General features: G+C 41.4%; 1 protein-coding gene across 1 annotated transcript in view; it reads left to right on the forward strand.

The window, feature by feature from the left end:
* Positions 1 to 5,564: 5,564 nt before the first annotated feature.
* The window catches only part of LOC105225387 (probable aconitate hydratase, mitochondrial), an 83,383-nt gene continuing 71,907 nt past the window's right edge, over positions 5,565 to 17,040 (forward strand). Inside the window, exons 1-2 of the mRNA XM_049462464.1 lie at positions 5,565 to 5,793; positions 10,691 to 11,422. Of these exons, the coding sequence (XP_049318421.1) occupies positions 5,761 to 5,793; positions 10,691 to 11,422 (765 nt within the window). The 5' untranslated portion in view covers positions 5,565 to 5,760. The remainder of the gene's footprint in view (positions 5,794 to 10,690; positions 11,423 to 17,040) is intronic.

Here is a 17,040-nt window from a genome sequence, read left to right on the forward strand (position 1 = left end):
CAGAAGAGGTGGGCAACGCCCCCTCCCAGAAGCTGGCCAACCCGGCGGGGGTGGGGATCCACGTAGGAGAGGAATGAGTGGCTCCACCATGAGGTGGTACCTACGCCACCTACATGATGGGAAAACCCCGGAGGAGGCGGAGGCTCTAGCCAGGAGCAAGAGCCAAAGGAGCAACGTCAACCCGGCGACTGGACGCGACCACAATGTGCCAGCTCGCGCGCAGGGCAGCGGCAGCGGCGGCTACGCTGTCCGTGCGGCGGGGCGACAGCAGGGCATTGCCCGCAGGCACAAGCGCCCAGGCCGAAAAACGGAAAAGCGGCCAAATCACGCCACAGGAGCCTCCACGATCCAAGAGGGTGCGGGGCACAGACGTAAAGGAAACCGGGGGCTGCAGGACATCCTCATGGACGAGGTGTGTCAAGGAGTGGACTACACGGCGTCCTTCCTGGGCATCGACTTCAGGGGAGGTAAGATGCAGGTAGACTGCCATGACGAGTCGTCCGCCAACTGGCTGAGGGAGCACGCTCCAAAGCTGGGAGGCTGGACGGGCCCTGTCCTCTGTGCGAAGAGGGTGGAGGACGTGCCAATCATGCACAGCATGACAGTATTCCTCCCTCGGTGTGGGGACAGGTCCTACGAGTACGCCCTGAGTCTGGTGAGGAACCAGAACAGGGGGCTCAGTATCTCGGCCTGGTGTGTCGCCAGTAGTAAGAAAGAAAAGCTAGGCGATATGGAGGGTTGGAGGTTGAACGTGTTTATTGACGACGAGTCATACAAGTACGTTCGGGCCGCGGGCTTCCGCCTGTTCTACAGGTATAGCACGGTCGTTATGCGGCCATACAAGACTGCTGACGCCGGGAGCAAGGAAGCCAAGACGCCCGCGCCTCCACAGGACAAAGGCGTCGTTAGCCAGGCAGTGCCGGTATCCGCCCCGGAGGAAACGAAGATGGAGGTGGACGAGTCGTCGGAGCAGCCCTGCGGGAGCAGGACTGAACTGGCAGTGCCAGGGCCGACTACAGACGTCGCCGACGATGGCCGGAGCATGGGGCTACCCTCAACACAGGAGCTCCTAGACGGACTTGGAGACTCAATCGACAGCAGCGCGGTTGACGGCAGGGTGGAGGATCTTTCCCTCCTCGAGCCCAACTTATGATGGCCGTCAACATGGAGATTGCCCAAGTGAACCTGCATCATGCGGCGGCAGCCTCAGCTGTCATAACAAGCAGGTTCACTGCGGAAAAACTGGGCACGCTGCTGATCCAAGAGCCTTGGATCCATAAAGGAGAGGTAAAGGGCCTCAAGACGGAGGCAAACAAGGTAATCTGGGACCTCTCAAGCGAGAGGCCTAGGACGTGTATAGTTGTCAGAAGCAATATTGATTTCTTTTGCATTTCAGAGTTTCTGACGCAAGACTTGGTGGCGGTGCAGGCTAGGGACAGTGAGGGCAAAGACTTCGTCCTAGCCTCAGCATACTTTCCGGGAGAGGCAGCAACGGCACCCGCGGAGGCGGTGGAAAGGTTGGTGGAGCACTGTAGGCTGCACAAGCTCCCGCTTATCATCGGCTGCGATGCGAACGCCCACCACACGGAATGGGGCAGCACCGACTGCAACGCGAGAGGTGAGTCCCTTTTAGAATATCTAGTAGGTAGAAATTTAGCGGTAGAGAATGTAGGGTGCGAACCCACATTCGTAACTATAAGCAGGAGGGAGGTGCTGGACATCACCCTCAGTAATGAGCCGGCAACAGGGATGGTCTCGCAGTGGAGAGTCTCAACGGAGCCCTCCCTGTCGGACCATAGAATTGTAAGGTTCGTGCTGAGGGCAGAGGTCAAGCTATTCCCTCCTAGACGCAACCCTCGAAGGACCAACTGGGGTACCTTCAAGGAGAGGCTGGACGATGAGTTAAGGAGGAAGGGGCAGACTGACAATAGCGCCACGGGCCGGGGCATTGAGGTCAGATTGACCGCACTTAGCGAGTCCATTATTAACGCGTATAACGACAGGTGCCCCTTAGTTGCACCCACAGACAGGCGCAAATGCTCTTGGTGGACACGGAAACTCGCAGACCTGAGGAAGAAAGTACGGAGGCTATTTAATAAGGCAAAACGTACAGGGGTCTGGGAGGAGTACAGGAGCAACCTGACGTTATATAATAAAGAAATCAGGTCTGCAAAACAGGCTAGCTTCAGGAGATTCTGTGAAAACGTCTCCTCCACACCAGAAGCTGCCAGGCTGCACAAAGCTCTGGCTAAAGGGAAGACGGACACAGTGCTAGCCATCAAAAAGAACGACGGGACATTCACTACCAGCGCGGAGGACAGAGCTACAGAGCTCTTGCGTGCTCACTTCCCGGAGACTGTCCCGGTTTATCGGTGTCTGCCCTCAACCGAACATAGGCCGTCCCGCACTGATTGGGCTATCGCCAAACAGCTGTTTACTGCGGACTCGATCAGGTGGGCAATGGCCTCGTTCGAAAGGTTCAAGTCTCCGGGAGTGGACGGCATCTTCCCAGCGCTTCTACAACAGGGTGAGCAGATTCTGTTGCCACACCTGATTAGGCTGCTGAGGGAGAGCCTGGCGCTGGCCTACATCCCAGAATCATGAAGGATAGCTGAGGTAATCTTCATACCGAAAGTGGGAAGGAAGGACTACTCGTTGGCCAAATCGTTCAGGCAGATTAGCCTAACCTCCTTCCTACTGAAAACTATGGAGAAGATTATAGATCATCATCTAAGGTCTAAGGCGCTGAGGACCGTACCCCTGCATGCAGCTCAGCATGCATACAGAGCTGGCAGATCAACCAGCACAGCTCCGTACCAGTTGACCTCCGAAATAGAGAGTTCACTGGAGAAAGGGGAAGTCATGCTATGCGCCTTCCTGGATATTGAAGGAGCTTTTGACAACACTTCTCATAGAAGTGTGGCAATGGCACTGGAAGGTAGGAATGTGGCGGCACCAGTGCGTAGATGGATAGAGGCGGTACTCCGCACCAGGATTGCTGAGACCACTGCAGGGGGCACAAAGATTCGCCTAGGCACAACAAGGGGCTGTCCGCAGGGTGGTGTACTATCGCCCTTGCTGTGGAGCCTTGTCGTGGATGACCTGTTAGCACTGCTAACCGACAACGGCATCCGCTGCCAGGGATATGCGGACGATATTGTGATCATAGCGAAAGGCAAGTTCGAGGACACTCTCTGTGACCTAGTGCAACGAGGTCTAAATCTGGCAAAGGAGTGGTGCAGGGGAGTTGATCTCAGCATCAACCCCTCGAAGACTACCATCGTCCCTTTTACAAGGCGAAGATCCCTACCCGGGCTTAGAAACCTCACACTTGGGGGGAGAGTGATTGAGATGACCAGCAATGTTAAATATCTTGGTCTCACTCTGGATTCCACTTTGCGGTGGAAGCAGCATGTGGACCAAACCTTGGTCAAGGCGACAAAGGCTTTAATGGTGTGCAATCGGCTGGCAGGTAAATCCTGGGGTTGCAAGCCAAGGATTGTCAGGTAGTTGTATACCATGATTGTGCGACCGATCGTGACATATGGAGCGGTGTCCTGGGCCTCTGTGGCGGCACAGGCCTCGGTGGTGATGAGACTATCGAGGCTCCAACGGCTAGCATGCGTCTGCATGACGGGCGCTATGCGAACCTGCCCAACGGCGGCGCTGGAGGTCCTGTTGGAACTCACACCGCTCCACATAGTGATCGGCCAAGTAGCCAGGCATTTACTCCTGCAAACAACGGCAGAGGGATGCGGTAAAGGAAAAATAATCTCGACCCAGAGGATGGAGGTGATAAGTGGCGGTAATCCAATTGCCCTCCTCCCGAAGGACGGGATTACAAAGACAGTTAACTTCACGAGAAAATTCAAGGTAACCCTGGGCAGCAAGAACGAGTGGAATGACTCCACTCTTGAGCTGTTGCTGAGGGACAGTACACTAAAGTGGTACACCGACGGCTCGAAGACGTCGGAAGGTATTGGTGCAGGGATCGCGGGCCCACGCACAAGGCTATCCATACCGATGGGCAGATTCCCAAGTATCTTCCAGGCCGAAGTATTAGCAATAAGTCGGTGTACAGAGATAAACCTCCACCGCGGCTATCGTAATGAGCGGATAACCATACTCAGCGATAGCCAAGCGGCACTAAAAGCGATCTCGGCCTATGAGATTAAATCGCTGCTAGTGCAGGAGTGTAGAGAACGGCTAAACAGCCTAGCGGAATTGAATCAGGTGCACCTAGTTTGGGTACCTGGTCATAGAGGCAAAGCCGGAAATGAACTGGCTGACGAGCTCGCCCGCTCTGCAGCCTCCGCAAATATGGTAGGGCCCGAACCATTTACCGGGGTGGGCCCCCATACGATAAAGGATCTGCTCCGCAAAGAGGAAAGAGAGGGCAGAGAAGGTCATTGGCAACGGGCGCATGGCATGCGGCATGCAAAGCTGCTGATAGGGGGGTACAACCTCAAAAGGTTTAAATCAATAATCAACCTCCCAAGGATCAAGCTCAGGCTCCTGGTCGCATTCTACACCGGCCACTGCAAGTTGAAAAGGCATATGTACAACTTAGGACTTGCCTCTTGCTCTAACTGCCGGTTCTGCGACAGGGAACCTGAAACCCCGGAGCACCTGCTGATCGATTGCATTGCAGTCTGCAGACGCAGGTCTAAGGCCCTTGGAACTACATTGCCGGATAGGGATCACATCGACTCACTAGCTCCCAGCAAATTGCTAAAATTTATCGATTTGTTGGGGCTTGGTGAGTTCCTGTGAGTTAGGAGAGGGCACAATAGACCCAAGGTCGCAGTGCTTACCTCAATTAATTTTATTGTCTATTGTCTATCTTTTCAATTACGAATTTTACCGTCTGTCTGATTCTTATACTATGTTCAGACCGAAAATTTCAAAGATTAGATTACATTTAAGCATTTCATAACCCAACAGTGTTCTCACTGCCGTTAGAAAGATTATAAAACAGCTGTTATTGTCATTCAAGAATTCACATCGCTTAATTGTCATATAGTATTTTGAAATAAAAGCCGTCTTTTTTTTAATATTTTCCATATAATAGAAATAATGGATGCATTTTTTCATCTTTTTGGTCGATTTTCAGGTGAAATTAGATTCATTGCTCTAAAAAAAATTTGTTTGTTTACATGTTTTCCCTTTGTAGTGTCTAAATCAGCTGTGATAATGTAACAGATTTCCAGTGCTGACTAGTATTTTTCCAGTGCTGACAAGTAGATTGCGCAAAATCAGAGTCGCACGGGCAGATTTAGCGTGGATCAGTTTCAAATCATTTCAATGAAGTGATTTGGAATTGTCATTTTTGTATGGCGAAATCTTGATAAATTTTTTAGATTAGTGGGATAATCCATTCAACAGCCGAAATCGTGTGATTAAGTGTCGGTCTGAACATAGGCTTAGATTTCATCGACAGTTTTTTCGGCAAATTATTCTATATTATTTGGTGAATAAATCGATTGGAACACCGCCTTAATAGTACGGAGAACTTCAGTTAGAGCAGTATTTTTTATCGATCAAATATCGAGTTTTTCGTGTGTTTTTGCATTAGCTCATATGGTAATATACCTAGGATGTTGATATATTTTAAAATTTTCACTTGGTTCATTCAAAGACCTTCATTGGTGTACTTGTGGGTGTAATTGCTTGCGTAAATAATCTTCAATATTTGCTTTCTTTTCTTATTAAAAATTTTTAAGTGGTTTAATTGTTAAACGATAGTTAATAAAAAACATAATGGCACAATTTTTGCGAAGTGTAAACAGTAGGGTAAGTGTTGTATTTGTATATGCCTTATATATTTTTATAATACCTTGAATTAAAAATTAAAATCAAAAATTGATTGAATTTAGTATTTCACAAAGTCTTATATCCCTTTAACTTATTCGAACATTGTAAAGTGATTTTTAGTAATCATAACCTCAATAGACATGATTATCTAACCAGAAAATAACCTACTTTTGTTTTGCAACTCTTAAAACTTTTTAAAGAAATTTCCCGCATTAAACAAGGAAGACTTCGTTAAAAGTTATATATATGTTTTAAGATATGTCTAAATTTTTAAATAAATATGGCTAATAAAAATTTTACGTGCACTTTTTTATTTATATAAGATATACTGATTTTGGATTTTAGAATAGCATCCCCCGATTTCGGGGTTGAAATGGGCATGAACAGATAGAGGAGATGCTCCAGATCAAGATAATATATATATATATATATATAGCTGCCGCTGAATTACGGTTTTTTTGATATTTGCATTTAAAACTCGAAAAATCAACTATTTAAAATGTTTGCGTACCTCATTCATAATGAAAAATAAAATTTAAATTTTTTTATACCGGAAACTTTAGTACACCGTAGTAGGATTTGGAATAAAATGGATATGGTCGAATAGAGGAGGTTCTCCAAATCAAGAATATATATATGTAGTTATATATTAGTTTTCGTGATATTTACCTTTATGTCGTTATTCTGCGTGAGACGATTGTCTCATGTCTCTAATAGTGACTATAGTAATTTGGTGATTCTGTTAGTCAGGAGTCTCATTTTGGTACAGTATAGTAGTATACTGTAAAGTAGTATACTCTATTTGCCAGAATACCAAAATGAGACTCCTTACTATCAGAATCACTAAATTACTATAGTCACTATTAGAGACATGAGACAATCGTCTCACGCAGAATACCGACATTAAAGTTAAAACTTATCACTGTTTGAAGTACAGTGAGTCACAGTCAAAAGTATCCACTTGAGTTTTTTATATTACAAATGCGATTGGTGATAGTTAATTATTAATTTCAATTTTATTGTTTTTTATATTTGAGCACTAACGTCTTAACTTACAATTAATAAAATAAAAATAACAATATTTGCGTAAATTCTATATCTTATATATAAAAATGAATCGCAAAATGTGTTGGTAAGCGCATAACTCAAAAACGCCTGGACCAATTTTGCCAATTCTTTTTTTAAAATGTTCGTTGAGGCTCAAGGATGGTTTTTACGGCAAGAAAAATTCGAATAATTGCCGGAAAACCCCTAAAAACAGCCCTTTTCTTTTTCCCATACAAACGAATGAATGTTTGGTTATTAGTAACGCTCAGGGAACGACTGAACCAATCTCGATGAAATTTTCAGAGAATGTTCTGTATGGATCGGGGAAGGTTTAGAAATAAAAAAACCTGTATACTTTTGTAAGGAAAAGTCGGAAAATTGGACAATTCCAAAAAGTTAATTTTTTCCATACATTTTTTTTCAATTTTTTTTTTTGTTTTGTTTTTCAATTAGTAGTATTATACGAAGTGGTGGAAACCAATATGGTTCATGGACTTGCATCCACTACAATCCAACTTCGGTTTGTATATCTGACAATAAATGCACGAAACTGTCCATGTGCTTTTCTCTCAGAAACACAAACAGAAAATATCCACTCTATCGACATCGCTCACCAAATAACAATGACAGAACATTCAGTATTCAATTTAGAAAAGTGAATATCGAAGCTGACAACACATATATTCCGTACTATATTCCCCATTGTTGTTTAATTCTCATTCAAAACTCATATCAATGTTGAGTATTGCAGTTTGGTGAAATCTATATACCTAATGCGATACGGTCAATAAGTGAACCGCAATAAGGCGCTTTGTAAAATATTTACTTTTGCAATTCATGAACGTTTTCCGACCGTTGTGCGTTTTGCAGTTTATTTGGAGAATGGTCAAAGAGTGTATTTCAACCCAGGGAATACAGTGCAGCCAGTAGAAACACCGCCAGCATCAAAATTAACATTTACGAGTTTTTCTCAACTTTCGTCAGTGATCCGTTTGCGAGAACATTGCTCTATTCGGAAATACCTTGATATTATACCTGGAATGCATTGTCGAAGAAATAATTACGTAGAAAGCAAGGCCAACCAGATGTGTTATCAACTAATGCATTAGGGCGAAATTATACAATCTACCCGAAAAACGACGATTGTTTCTACCTTCGGTTTCCATTGATTAGTGTACGCGGTTCAACTTCATTTGAGTCATTGCGTACTGTGAATGGTACGGTGTCTGCGAGTTTTGGAGAAGTAAGCCAGCAATTATAATTGCTGGAAAATGTCAATCACTGGAATGCAAATGAAGTTCGCACACTTTTCGCGATAATCATTTCGACATATGTATCAGCCTTCAAATCCGCACCTATTATGGGATACGTACAAAAATAACATTTCCGAAGACATTTTTCATCGTCTTCGCTAAAACTTGGAAATGGGTCAATTCCGGTTGATACTTCCGATGGTTTGATATCAATTTCATTCGTCCCTTATCAATTCATGAAAGATGAACTCATCACGAATGGTCGGCCATTGCCAAAATATCGTAACTACGATTCCTTAAGTGCACGCCCAATGTTAACTGCCAAAAATACCGATGTTGTTGACTTAAACTGGAAAATTCAAAGTCAAATTCCGGGAGACTTGCGCTCATACAAATCGATCGATCGTCTTGACTATGAAGACGACGCCGTGAATTATCCAGTGGAATTTCTAAATTTTTTGGAGGGGCTTGGTAATATGCCACCGCATCATTTGCGTCTCAAAGTAGGATCTGTCGTTATTATGTTCCACAATCTGCGCTATCGAATACAAGGGGGAAGAATGCTTGATTCTAATAATTCTTTTGAGTTCTAACGATTTGCCATTTCAGTTCAAACGTATTCCGTTTCCAGTGAAAATTGCATCACGAGTTGGAAAACCATCTTTTCTGTATACCGGAAAAAAAACCAAAAAATTTTGTTTATGATTGAAAAAAAATGCAACGTTAAATATAACTTCCTTTTCATTTCAAAACACATAATTTCACACAGGACAACGGCTGCGGGGTCAGCTAGTAAAAAAATAATAATTGTAAAACAAAATCAATTTCAACCTCACAGTGAAAAGTATCCACTGGCAATACTTATAACTTTATAACTGTTAACAGTTATTTCTCTCATGAAATAACAAGCAAAATATTGAATCAGTTATTTTCTTACACTTTACGCATAAGTTTGTCCATTTGGAGTGCACTTTTGAGGAATTATGACCATGGGACGCCACACAACGATTGTCGAAAGAAAATTAGTCATTCATCATGCTGAACTAGGAAAATCGCAACGGAAAATTACAGACATACTCAATATTACTAGATCTGCTGTCCAAAAATTGTATTGAGGCACAAAACGGAGAATCGTATCTGCAACAAGCCGAAAACCAGCGAGATAAAAATTTTCACTGAAAGAACGAAAAGCGGTTTGTTCGACAGGTGGCCGATAATCCGAAGCTTAGTGCACCTAAACTTGCTGAAATCGCGGAGAAATATCTAAGCAAAAAATGTAACCCAGAAACCATTCGGAGAATGTTGCGTAAGAATGGTCTTCATGGTACAGTTGCACTAAAAAAGCCATTCATTAATCCCAAAAACTGCCAAATTCGATTGGAGTTCGTTCAGGAACATGAAAAAAAGGATTTTGAATTCTGGAAGTCAGTTATTTTTGCCGATGAAAGCAAGTTTTACATGTTTGGGTCGGATGGACCAAGTAAGATATGGCGTAGGGCGAATAAGGCCTTGGATCCTAGACACACAATTCCAACCGGAAAACACGGAGGAGGCTCTGTAATAGGAAATCTAGTTTTTATCGAAGGAATCATGGATAAGATTTATTATTTAAACATTCTGAAAGATAATTTGCAGAGTAGTGCCGAAAAATTGGGGTTTAGAGCAACATTCCAATTTAATCAAGATAATGACCCCAAACACAAATCCCACATTGTTCGAGAATGGATGCTTTATAACTGTCCAAAAGTGATTCAAACACCTCCCCAATCCCCGGATTTGAATCCTATTGAAAATTTATGGAGTATTTTGGAGAAAAATATTAGAAATCATAACATCTCAAGCATACTAACTCTGAAAAAAGCTTTGCAAGAAGAATGGGAAAAAATTCAATCTTCTTACACTGAAAATTTGGTTAAATCTATTCCAAAAAGGCTCAAAGCAGTAAAGGACAATAAAGGATATCATACCAAGTATTAACCACCTACGAAAATCCTATTTCCAATAAAACTTTTATCATGGATACTTTTCACTGTGAGGTAGAAATTGATTTTGTTTTACAATTATTTTTTTTATTTTGAATTTACATAAATATCGTTAATTTTATTTTAATAATAATTTTAAGTTAAGAAGTTAATGTTCAAATATAAAAAACAATAAAATTTAATTTAATAATTAACTATCAACAATCGCATTTTCAATATAAAAAACCCAAGTGGATACTTTTGACTGTGACTCACTGTACGTATTTTTCGATTTAAAATTTGCAATTTAATGTCTCTAGCACTTTACTAATTCGTTTGTACACATTTTTTTCATTATATTCTTGATCTGGAGAACCTCCTCCACCGGACCATGCCCATTTTATTCCTGAAATCCTGTGACGGTATTTTAAGCCGACCCTTTAACCCTAACATCGAAATTAAAAAATGAAAATTGTATTTTTATCTCAACATCGAGATTAAAAAATAAAATGTTGATTCTTAATTAAATTTTTTTTAAATAAATGTAGAAAGTATACTATATATGTTTATATTATATGAGAAAATACTTTTTAACCCTTCTCCGTCCTTTTGCAGGTTCGTAAAATCGTTCAATATGGTTCCAGTATTCATTCCAGAAATATTCACGCATCAATTTATTTGGCTTCAAAAGTTGCGTTGTCAAAATTTGATGCTGATGTTTTTCTACCATATGAGAAGTTAACAAACACCTTAAATATTGTGTCCGATCGTCTTAATCGCCCTCTAACACTTTCCGAAAAAATATTGTACTCTCATTTGGACGACCCGAAGAATCAAGACATTGAGCGGGGAAGTTCGTACTTACGTCTTAGACCAGATCGGGTAGCTATGCAAGATGCTACTGCTCAAATGGCGCTGCTACAATTCATATCTTCCGGCCTAAAAAGGGTAGCGGTACCATCGACAGTGCATTGTGACCATTTAATTGAAGCTCAAACCGGGGGAAAAGAGGACTTAGCTAGAGCAAAGGATCTTAATAAGGAAGTATACAAATTTTTAGCGTCAGCGTGTGCCAAATACGGTCTTGGTTTTTGGAAACCGGGTAGTGGAATTATACATCAAATAATTTTGGAGAACTACGCTTTTCCTGGGCTTTTAATGATTGGAACAGACTCGCACACTCCAAATGGAGGCGGCCTTGGTGGACTTTGCATTGGCGTAGGAGGGGCAGATGCTGTTGATGTAATGGCTGACATCCCTTGGGAATTAAAGTGTCCGAAAGTAATCGGAGTAAATTTAACAGGAAAAATTAGTGGATGGACCTCCCCAAAGGATATTATTTTAAAGGTAAGCATTAGTGTAATTTATATCGTATCGTATCTGACTGAAAATACCCTCTTAAAATATCTCGCTTTTGAAGTATGTATATTATTTTTATTACTTTTCTCTAAGTAAAAAATTCACATCAAATTAACCTAACCTGGAAAGGTCCTATGTACTTCAAACATTAAATCTTTAAAACCAAAATTTATGTAAATAAAGGAAAAGTTATTACTTTCTTAAAATTTCAACATTTTTTAATTTTCAAAAAATAAATTTTCTTTTATTATTGTTAGGGAAGGATAAGGTATTGCAGCATTTAACTGGTTTTAAATAACTATCAAAGTACTTCAATTCAATTTTATCTTTTAAATTATTTATAAATATTTACATTTTAAGTAAAAATAAAAAACAATAATAATGTCATCTCGATTAAGTTTGGAAAAATTACAGTTTTTGATGAGTAATGAAATATAAATAAATATTGGTTTCTTATTTTACTCCATATTTTATATCCACATTTGTGTTACCACGTTAAAAATATTAGGTCTCCAACTTTGCTGCCGCCGTTTTCCAATAGATGTCTCTAGGGTCAAGCTCTGGTCGATTAAATCGTTTTATATCGACCTTGGACATTGTGTCAACATTAACCCAACAAAATATTTGTAGAGATCTGCTTGCATCCCAAACTTATTCTAAACCTAAAATGTCACTTTTTGAGCCGAATTTTCAACATTTGCGAGAGATTTTGATTTTCTTTTTTAATTCCAAAAAAAGTGCGGCTGAGGATCCGTCCACGCTTTACTGAGGCTGACACATACTTACGTACCAGAGACCTGCACGATTAAGGTAGGCATCGTACGATTACGTTACTAAGTAACACTTCTGACGATTACCACGATGCGAAGGTAACATTGCGCATCGGCATCGCGGCATCGTGGCATCGTACGATTACTATCTGGTATCGTCAATGGCAAATGAAACGAAGTACATACATAAAAGCAAATTCTTGTGATTTTTCTTTCGTATTTACCTTATACATATTAGGAAAAAATTAATAAAATTCTCTGCATTTAAACATAAATTAATTCAATATAACATAACAGAACACAACATAAATTAATTCAATAAATAAAAATAAATTAAATATATTTCGTTATTTTCGATCAAAATAAGCAACGAATTAAAAATAAAAAATATTTAATATGAACTTAATTTTTTTGTTGTGAATGCAAAAATAAAATGGCGTCCAGATTTTCTCCTTTCAAATTTGTTCTTCTTTCTTCTAATATACCGTTTGCCAAACTAAAATATCTTTCGCTTGCTCCACTAGACGCTGGAATACATAAAATTTTTCTTCTTCTTCGCGCACAATACTAATTGAGTAACATGTTAGTAATCGTCGATGCCGCGATGCCGATACCCACGATACCGATGCCCACGATGCCAAAATACCGTTACGTAGCGTGTACTCGCCGCATCGGCATCGCCGCTTGCTAACATGTTACTTTTTTAATTACTCGTGCAGGTCATAATACTATTACTCTGCTACTACCATCTATATGATTTCTATTAGGTATTAAAAAAATATAGAATTTTTGTAAAGCAACTTGTGTTAGTTTTCAAAAAAATGGATCATAAAGCATTTCGTGTGTTAGTTAAGGATTGCTTTTTAAGGGAATAAGGGAAAACACTTTTGAACCGTTTTTATACAATAAAGCCTTAAATTAAAAACAAAAAAAAAAGCTTTTGACACGGTCAATCTAACAACGCTACTGCAGGACATCGAAAAGACCACTCTTCCTCCAGGGCTAAAGAGGTGGACCATGAACTATTTAAACGGTCGTCAGTCATCCGTACTATTTCGAGGTGAAACATCCAAACTAAGAAGGATTAAACAGGGGGTTCCGCAGGGTGGTGTCCTCTCCCCGCTACTGTTTAATCTCTATATCTCGAAACTTCCCCAACCACCAGAGGGAGTTTCCATAACCTCGTACGCAGTTGACTGCACGATATTGACGTCGGGCAATGGAATCGATGGCATGTGTTCGAAAGTAAACGGCTACCTCTCCGACCTTTCCCGTTTCCTCACTGCACGAAACCTCCAACTTTCACACACCAAATCCACAGCGACCTTATTCACAAACTGGACGAAGGAGTATAGACTTGAACTTAATATTGCAGTCGACGGCGTCAAAATTCCGACTGTCAATAATCCTAAGATTTTAGGTGTAACATTCGATAGTCTATGCTCCTTCTATCCCCGACCGCGATTATCGCCAAGGACAGAGCCGCAACAAAATCGTCAAATCGCTAGCCGGCACATGGGGAAAAGACAAAGAAACGTTGCGGGCAACATACAAGGCAATCGGCCGGCCGGTCCTCAACTATGCAGCATCAATATGGTCGCCTGGATGCAGTGATACGCAGATGACGAAACTTCAGACCTGTCAGAATACAGCACTCCGGACCACGACGGGATGCCTCTTGATGTCTCCCATTGAACACCTCCATAGTGAGACGCGCATGCTACCCGTAAAGGAGCATAATCTACTCCTCTCCAGGCAGTTCCTGCTGGGTTGTTTTCGTAGGAATCACCCCTGCAGCCATCTGCTTGGAGCTGAACCGCCTCCCAGGAGCATCAAGAGGTCATTCCTCGACTATGTCGACGACATCGAACAGTACGCCGACCAGACTTCGGACGCAACAAACTTTCGACAGGCACTGACCGCCATTCACAGTGGAGCCATCAACACCTTGACCGACTCCCTTCCCGTGAATGGCGTTCTTGGAGTCAAACCACCACCTATTGCAGACGAAGAGCTCCAGTTGCCGCGAGAAACGTGAGTGACCCTAGCGCAACTTGGTTCTGGATACTGGTTAAACTCCTACTTATCCAGAATCGACCCCGACATACCTAATGTATGTCCTGCATGCAACGAGTCCCCGCATGACACTAGCCACCTCTTTGCATGCCCCACAAACCCTACCCATCTAACACCTTCCTCCCTTTGGTCCGACCCCGTCGAAACAGCACGTTTCTTGGGCCTACCGTTAGATGACCTCGACGACAACACAAACAACCCTTACCATCCTAACGGGGATTAGCTAACAGTTAACAACAACAACCAAATAATTAAAATTATTTTAAAAGATTACGTTGAGGAATCCGAACATAACATCTCAATATCATGCGCAACATCTATAAAATTTTTTATTCACAATAAAATAAATAGAGAGTCTATTGGCACGGCTATTAAATGTTCCAAGAGTAAGTTAGAAGCATTTGAAGAAGTGAGGCAGGTGAAAAATTAATCCATTTTACAATTTTATTTTATTTTATTTTATTTTATTTTATTTTAAGTATACATACGCCAAACGGCTTTATACAACTATATAATTTGAAATTATGTAATAATTGTTATGTAATTAAGTATAAGGGATTAAGTAGTATTTAACACTAGTATAAATAAGGCTATAAATTGAACAAAAGTTGTAAGACTAGCAAAATAGGAAGGAGAAAGTGTAAAAGGTGAGACTAGGGATATTGCAGTAGACGTGATTTGATATCCGGGATGAAGGCACTGAGTGATCCACTATAGAAGTCCACATCACTATGCAATGAGTTGACAAGCCTGGCCAGACGGTTGTGAGGACCATTGAAAACGTAGCTCTTGGTTGTTTTCGTAGTCATCAGGAGACGGTTATGTCTCAGTGAGGGACCCACTGATGCGAGTTCGAAAATGCTGATGATGTCTGGCGCATCGATAAGGCCGTTCATGACTTTGAAAAAGAATAACATGTCAGCTACTTGACGACGTTCTTGCAGGCTGTTTATGTTATAGTATTCATAGACATCAGTCACTGTGTTGTAACCACCAGGAATACCATAGCGATAGCCAATACATTTACATAATTTTGATTGTATTTTTTCAATACGACTACAGGCAGCATCGGTGTAAGGCGACCAAATTACAGTGCCATATTCTAAAATTGGCCGAACCATAGATGAATAAAGGCGTAGCAGTGAGATGGGATTCGTGAAATCTTTGCTAGTTCTAGTAATGAATCCCAGAACCTTAAATGCCTGGAGAGTGATCTTTTCAATATGCTTGTTAAACGTCAGTTTATTGTCTATGATGATACCCAGGTCTTTTACATGATCCACTTCACTTAACAATTCATCATTTAGAAAATAATTAGCTGGTATTCTGATATGTGACCGTGAGTAGGATACAGTTACGCATTTTTTTACATTCAAGTCCAATTTGTTTAATCGGCACCACAACGAAAGCTTGTCTATGTCATTCTGAAGAACCCGAAGATCTTGCTCACTGGTTATCATTCTGAAGATCTTCAGATCGTCTGCATATAGCAAAAATTCCGATTGAAAGTTGTCGCCAATATCGTTTACGAAAATATTAAAGAGAATAGGCCCCAGATGTGACCCCTGAGGTACTCCTGAGGTTACATTATGCTTAGCGGACAGGTATCCACCTACTTTGACTTGGAAATGCCTTCCTGTAAGATATGATTGAATCCAATTCAGTGCATTACCGCATATACCGTATCTTCTAAGTTTGTTTCGCAGAGTAGTATGATCCACCCTGTCAAACGCCTTGCTGAAATCGGTGTAAATGGTGTGAGCTGAGTGGCCATTGTTTAGGGCATCTAGTAAATAATTAACGTAGATAAACAGGTTAGAGGAAGTCGACCTACCGCCGACGAAACCATGCTGCTTGTTGGTGATAATGTTTGTGAAGAATGCCGTGAGTTGTGGAAGAACTATCTTTTCGAAAAGCTTGGCCAAAGCTGATTGGATACAAACTGGCCTATAGTTAACGACCTCAGACTTTGGGCCGTCCTTGTGAATCGGACAGATGTAGGATGATTTCCATATAGTAGGAAAGACTCCGCTTTGTAGAGAGTGACTGAATAGGTGTGTAATATGCTCGCTGAGGCTGTATGCACAGTATTTAAGAAAACTATTTGGTAAGCCGTCCGGACCAGCACCTTTCTTCAAGTTCAGTGTTGACAACATTATACGGACATCATTGATGTTAACCCCGAATTCATCCATAATGACAGTGGGAGCTGGTTCTGCTTCAGTTGGTGGTGAGCACTGGTGAGAATCTTGATTGTACACACTATTAAAAAAGGATGCGAACATATTGCTGATGTCGATACCTGAATCTGCCGTCAGATTATTCCAGTACATGGTGGACGGGATGTCACCATTACCTCTTTTTTTATGATTAACAAACTTCCAGAACACATTAGCGTCATCTTGTACTTGTCGTTCAACCTTGTCTATGTAATTCCTGTAGCACTGTTTATTGAGAAATTTACATTCTTTCCTGAGTTCTCTAAATTTTCTATAGTTCTCTTTGCAGTTACACTTCTTGAAGGTAGTATGGGCTTCCTTCTTGAGTATCATTTTGCGTTTTAATTCACTTGAAAACCAGTACGGAAAGTTGTTGTTATACTGTGAACGGACAGGCACATAGGTAGATATACCTCTTTGAATGATGTCATAGAAGACTACTAATTTGCTGTCAAGGGTAGTGGATGAATACAGTCTCGTCCAATCAACGTTTTGAAAAAATGCGTTAAGACTCCCATAGTCAGCACTTTGGAAATCATAA

The sequence above is a fragment of the Bactrocera dorsalis genome, chromosome 1 (genome assembly GCF_023373825.1).
Source record: "Bactrocera dorsalis isolate Fly_Bdor chromosome 1, ASM2337382v1, whole genome shotgun sequence".
NCBI lineage: Eukaryota > Metazoa > Arthropoda > Insecta > Diptera > Tephritidae > Bactrocera > Bactrocera dorsalis.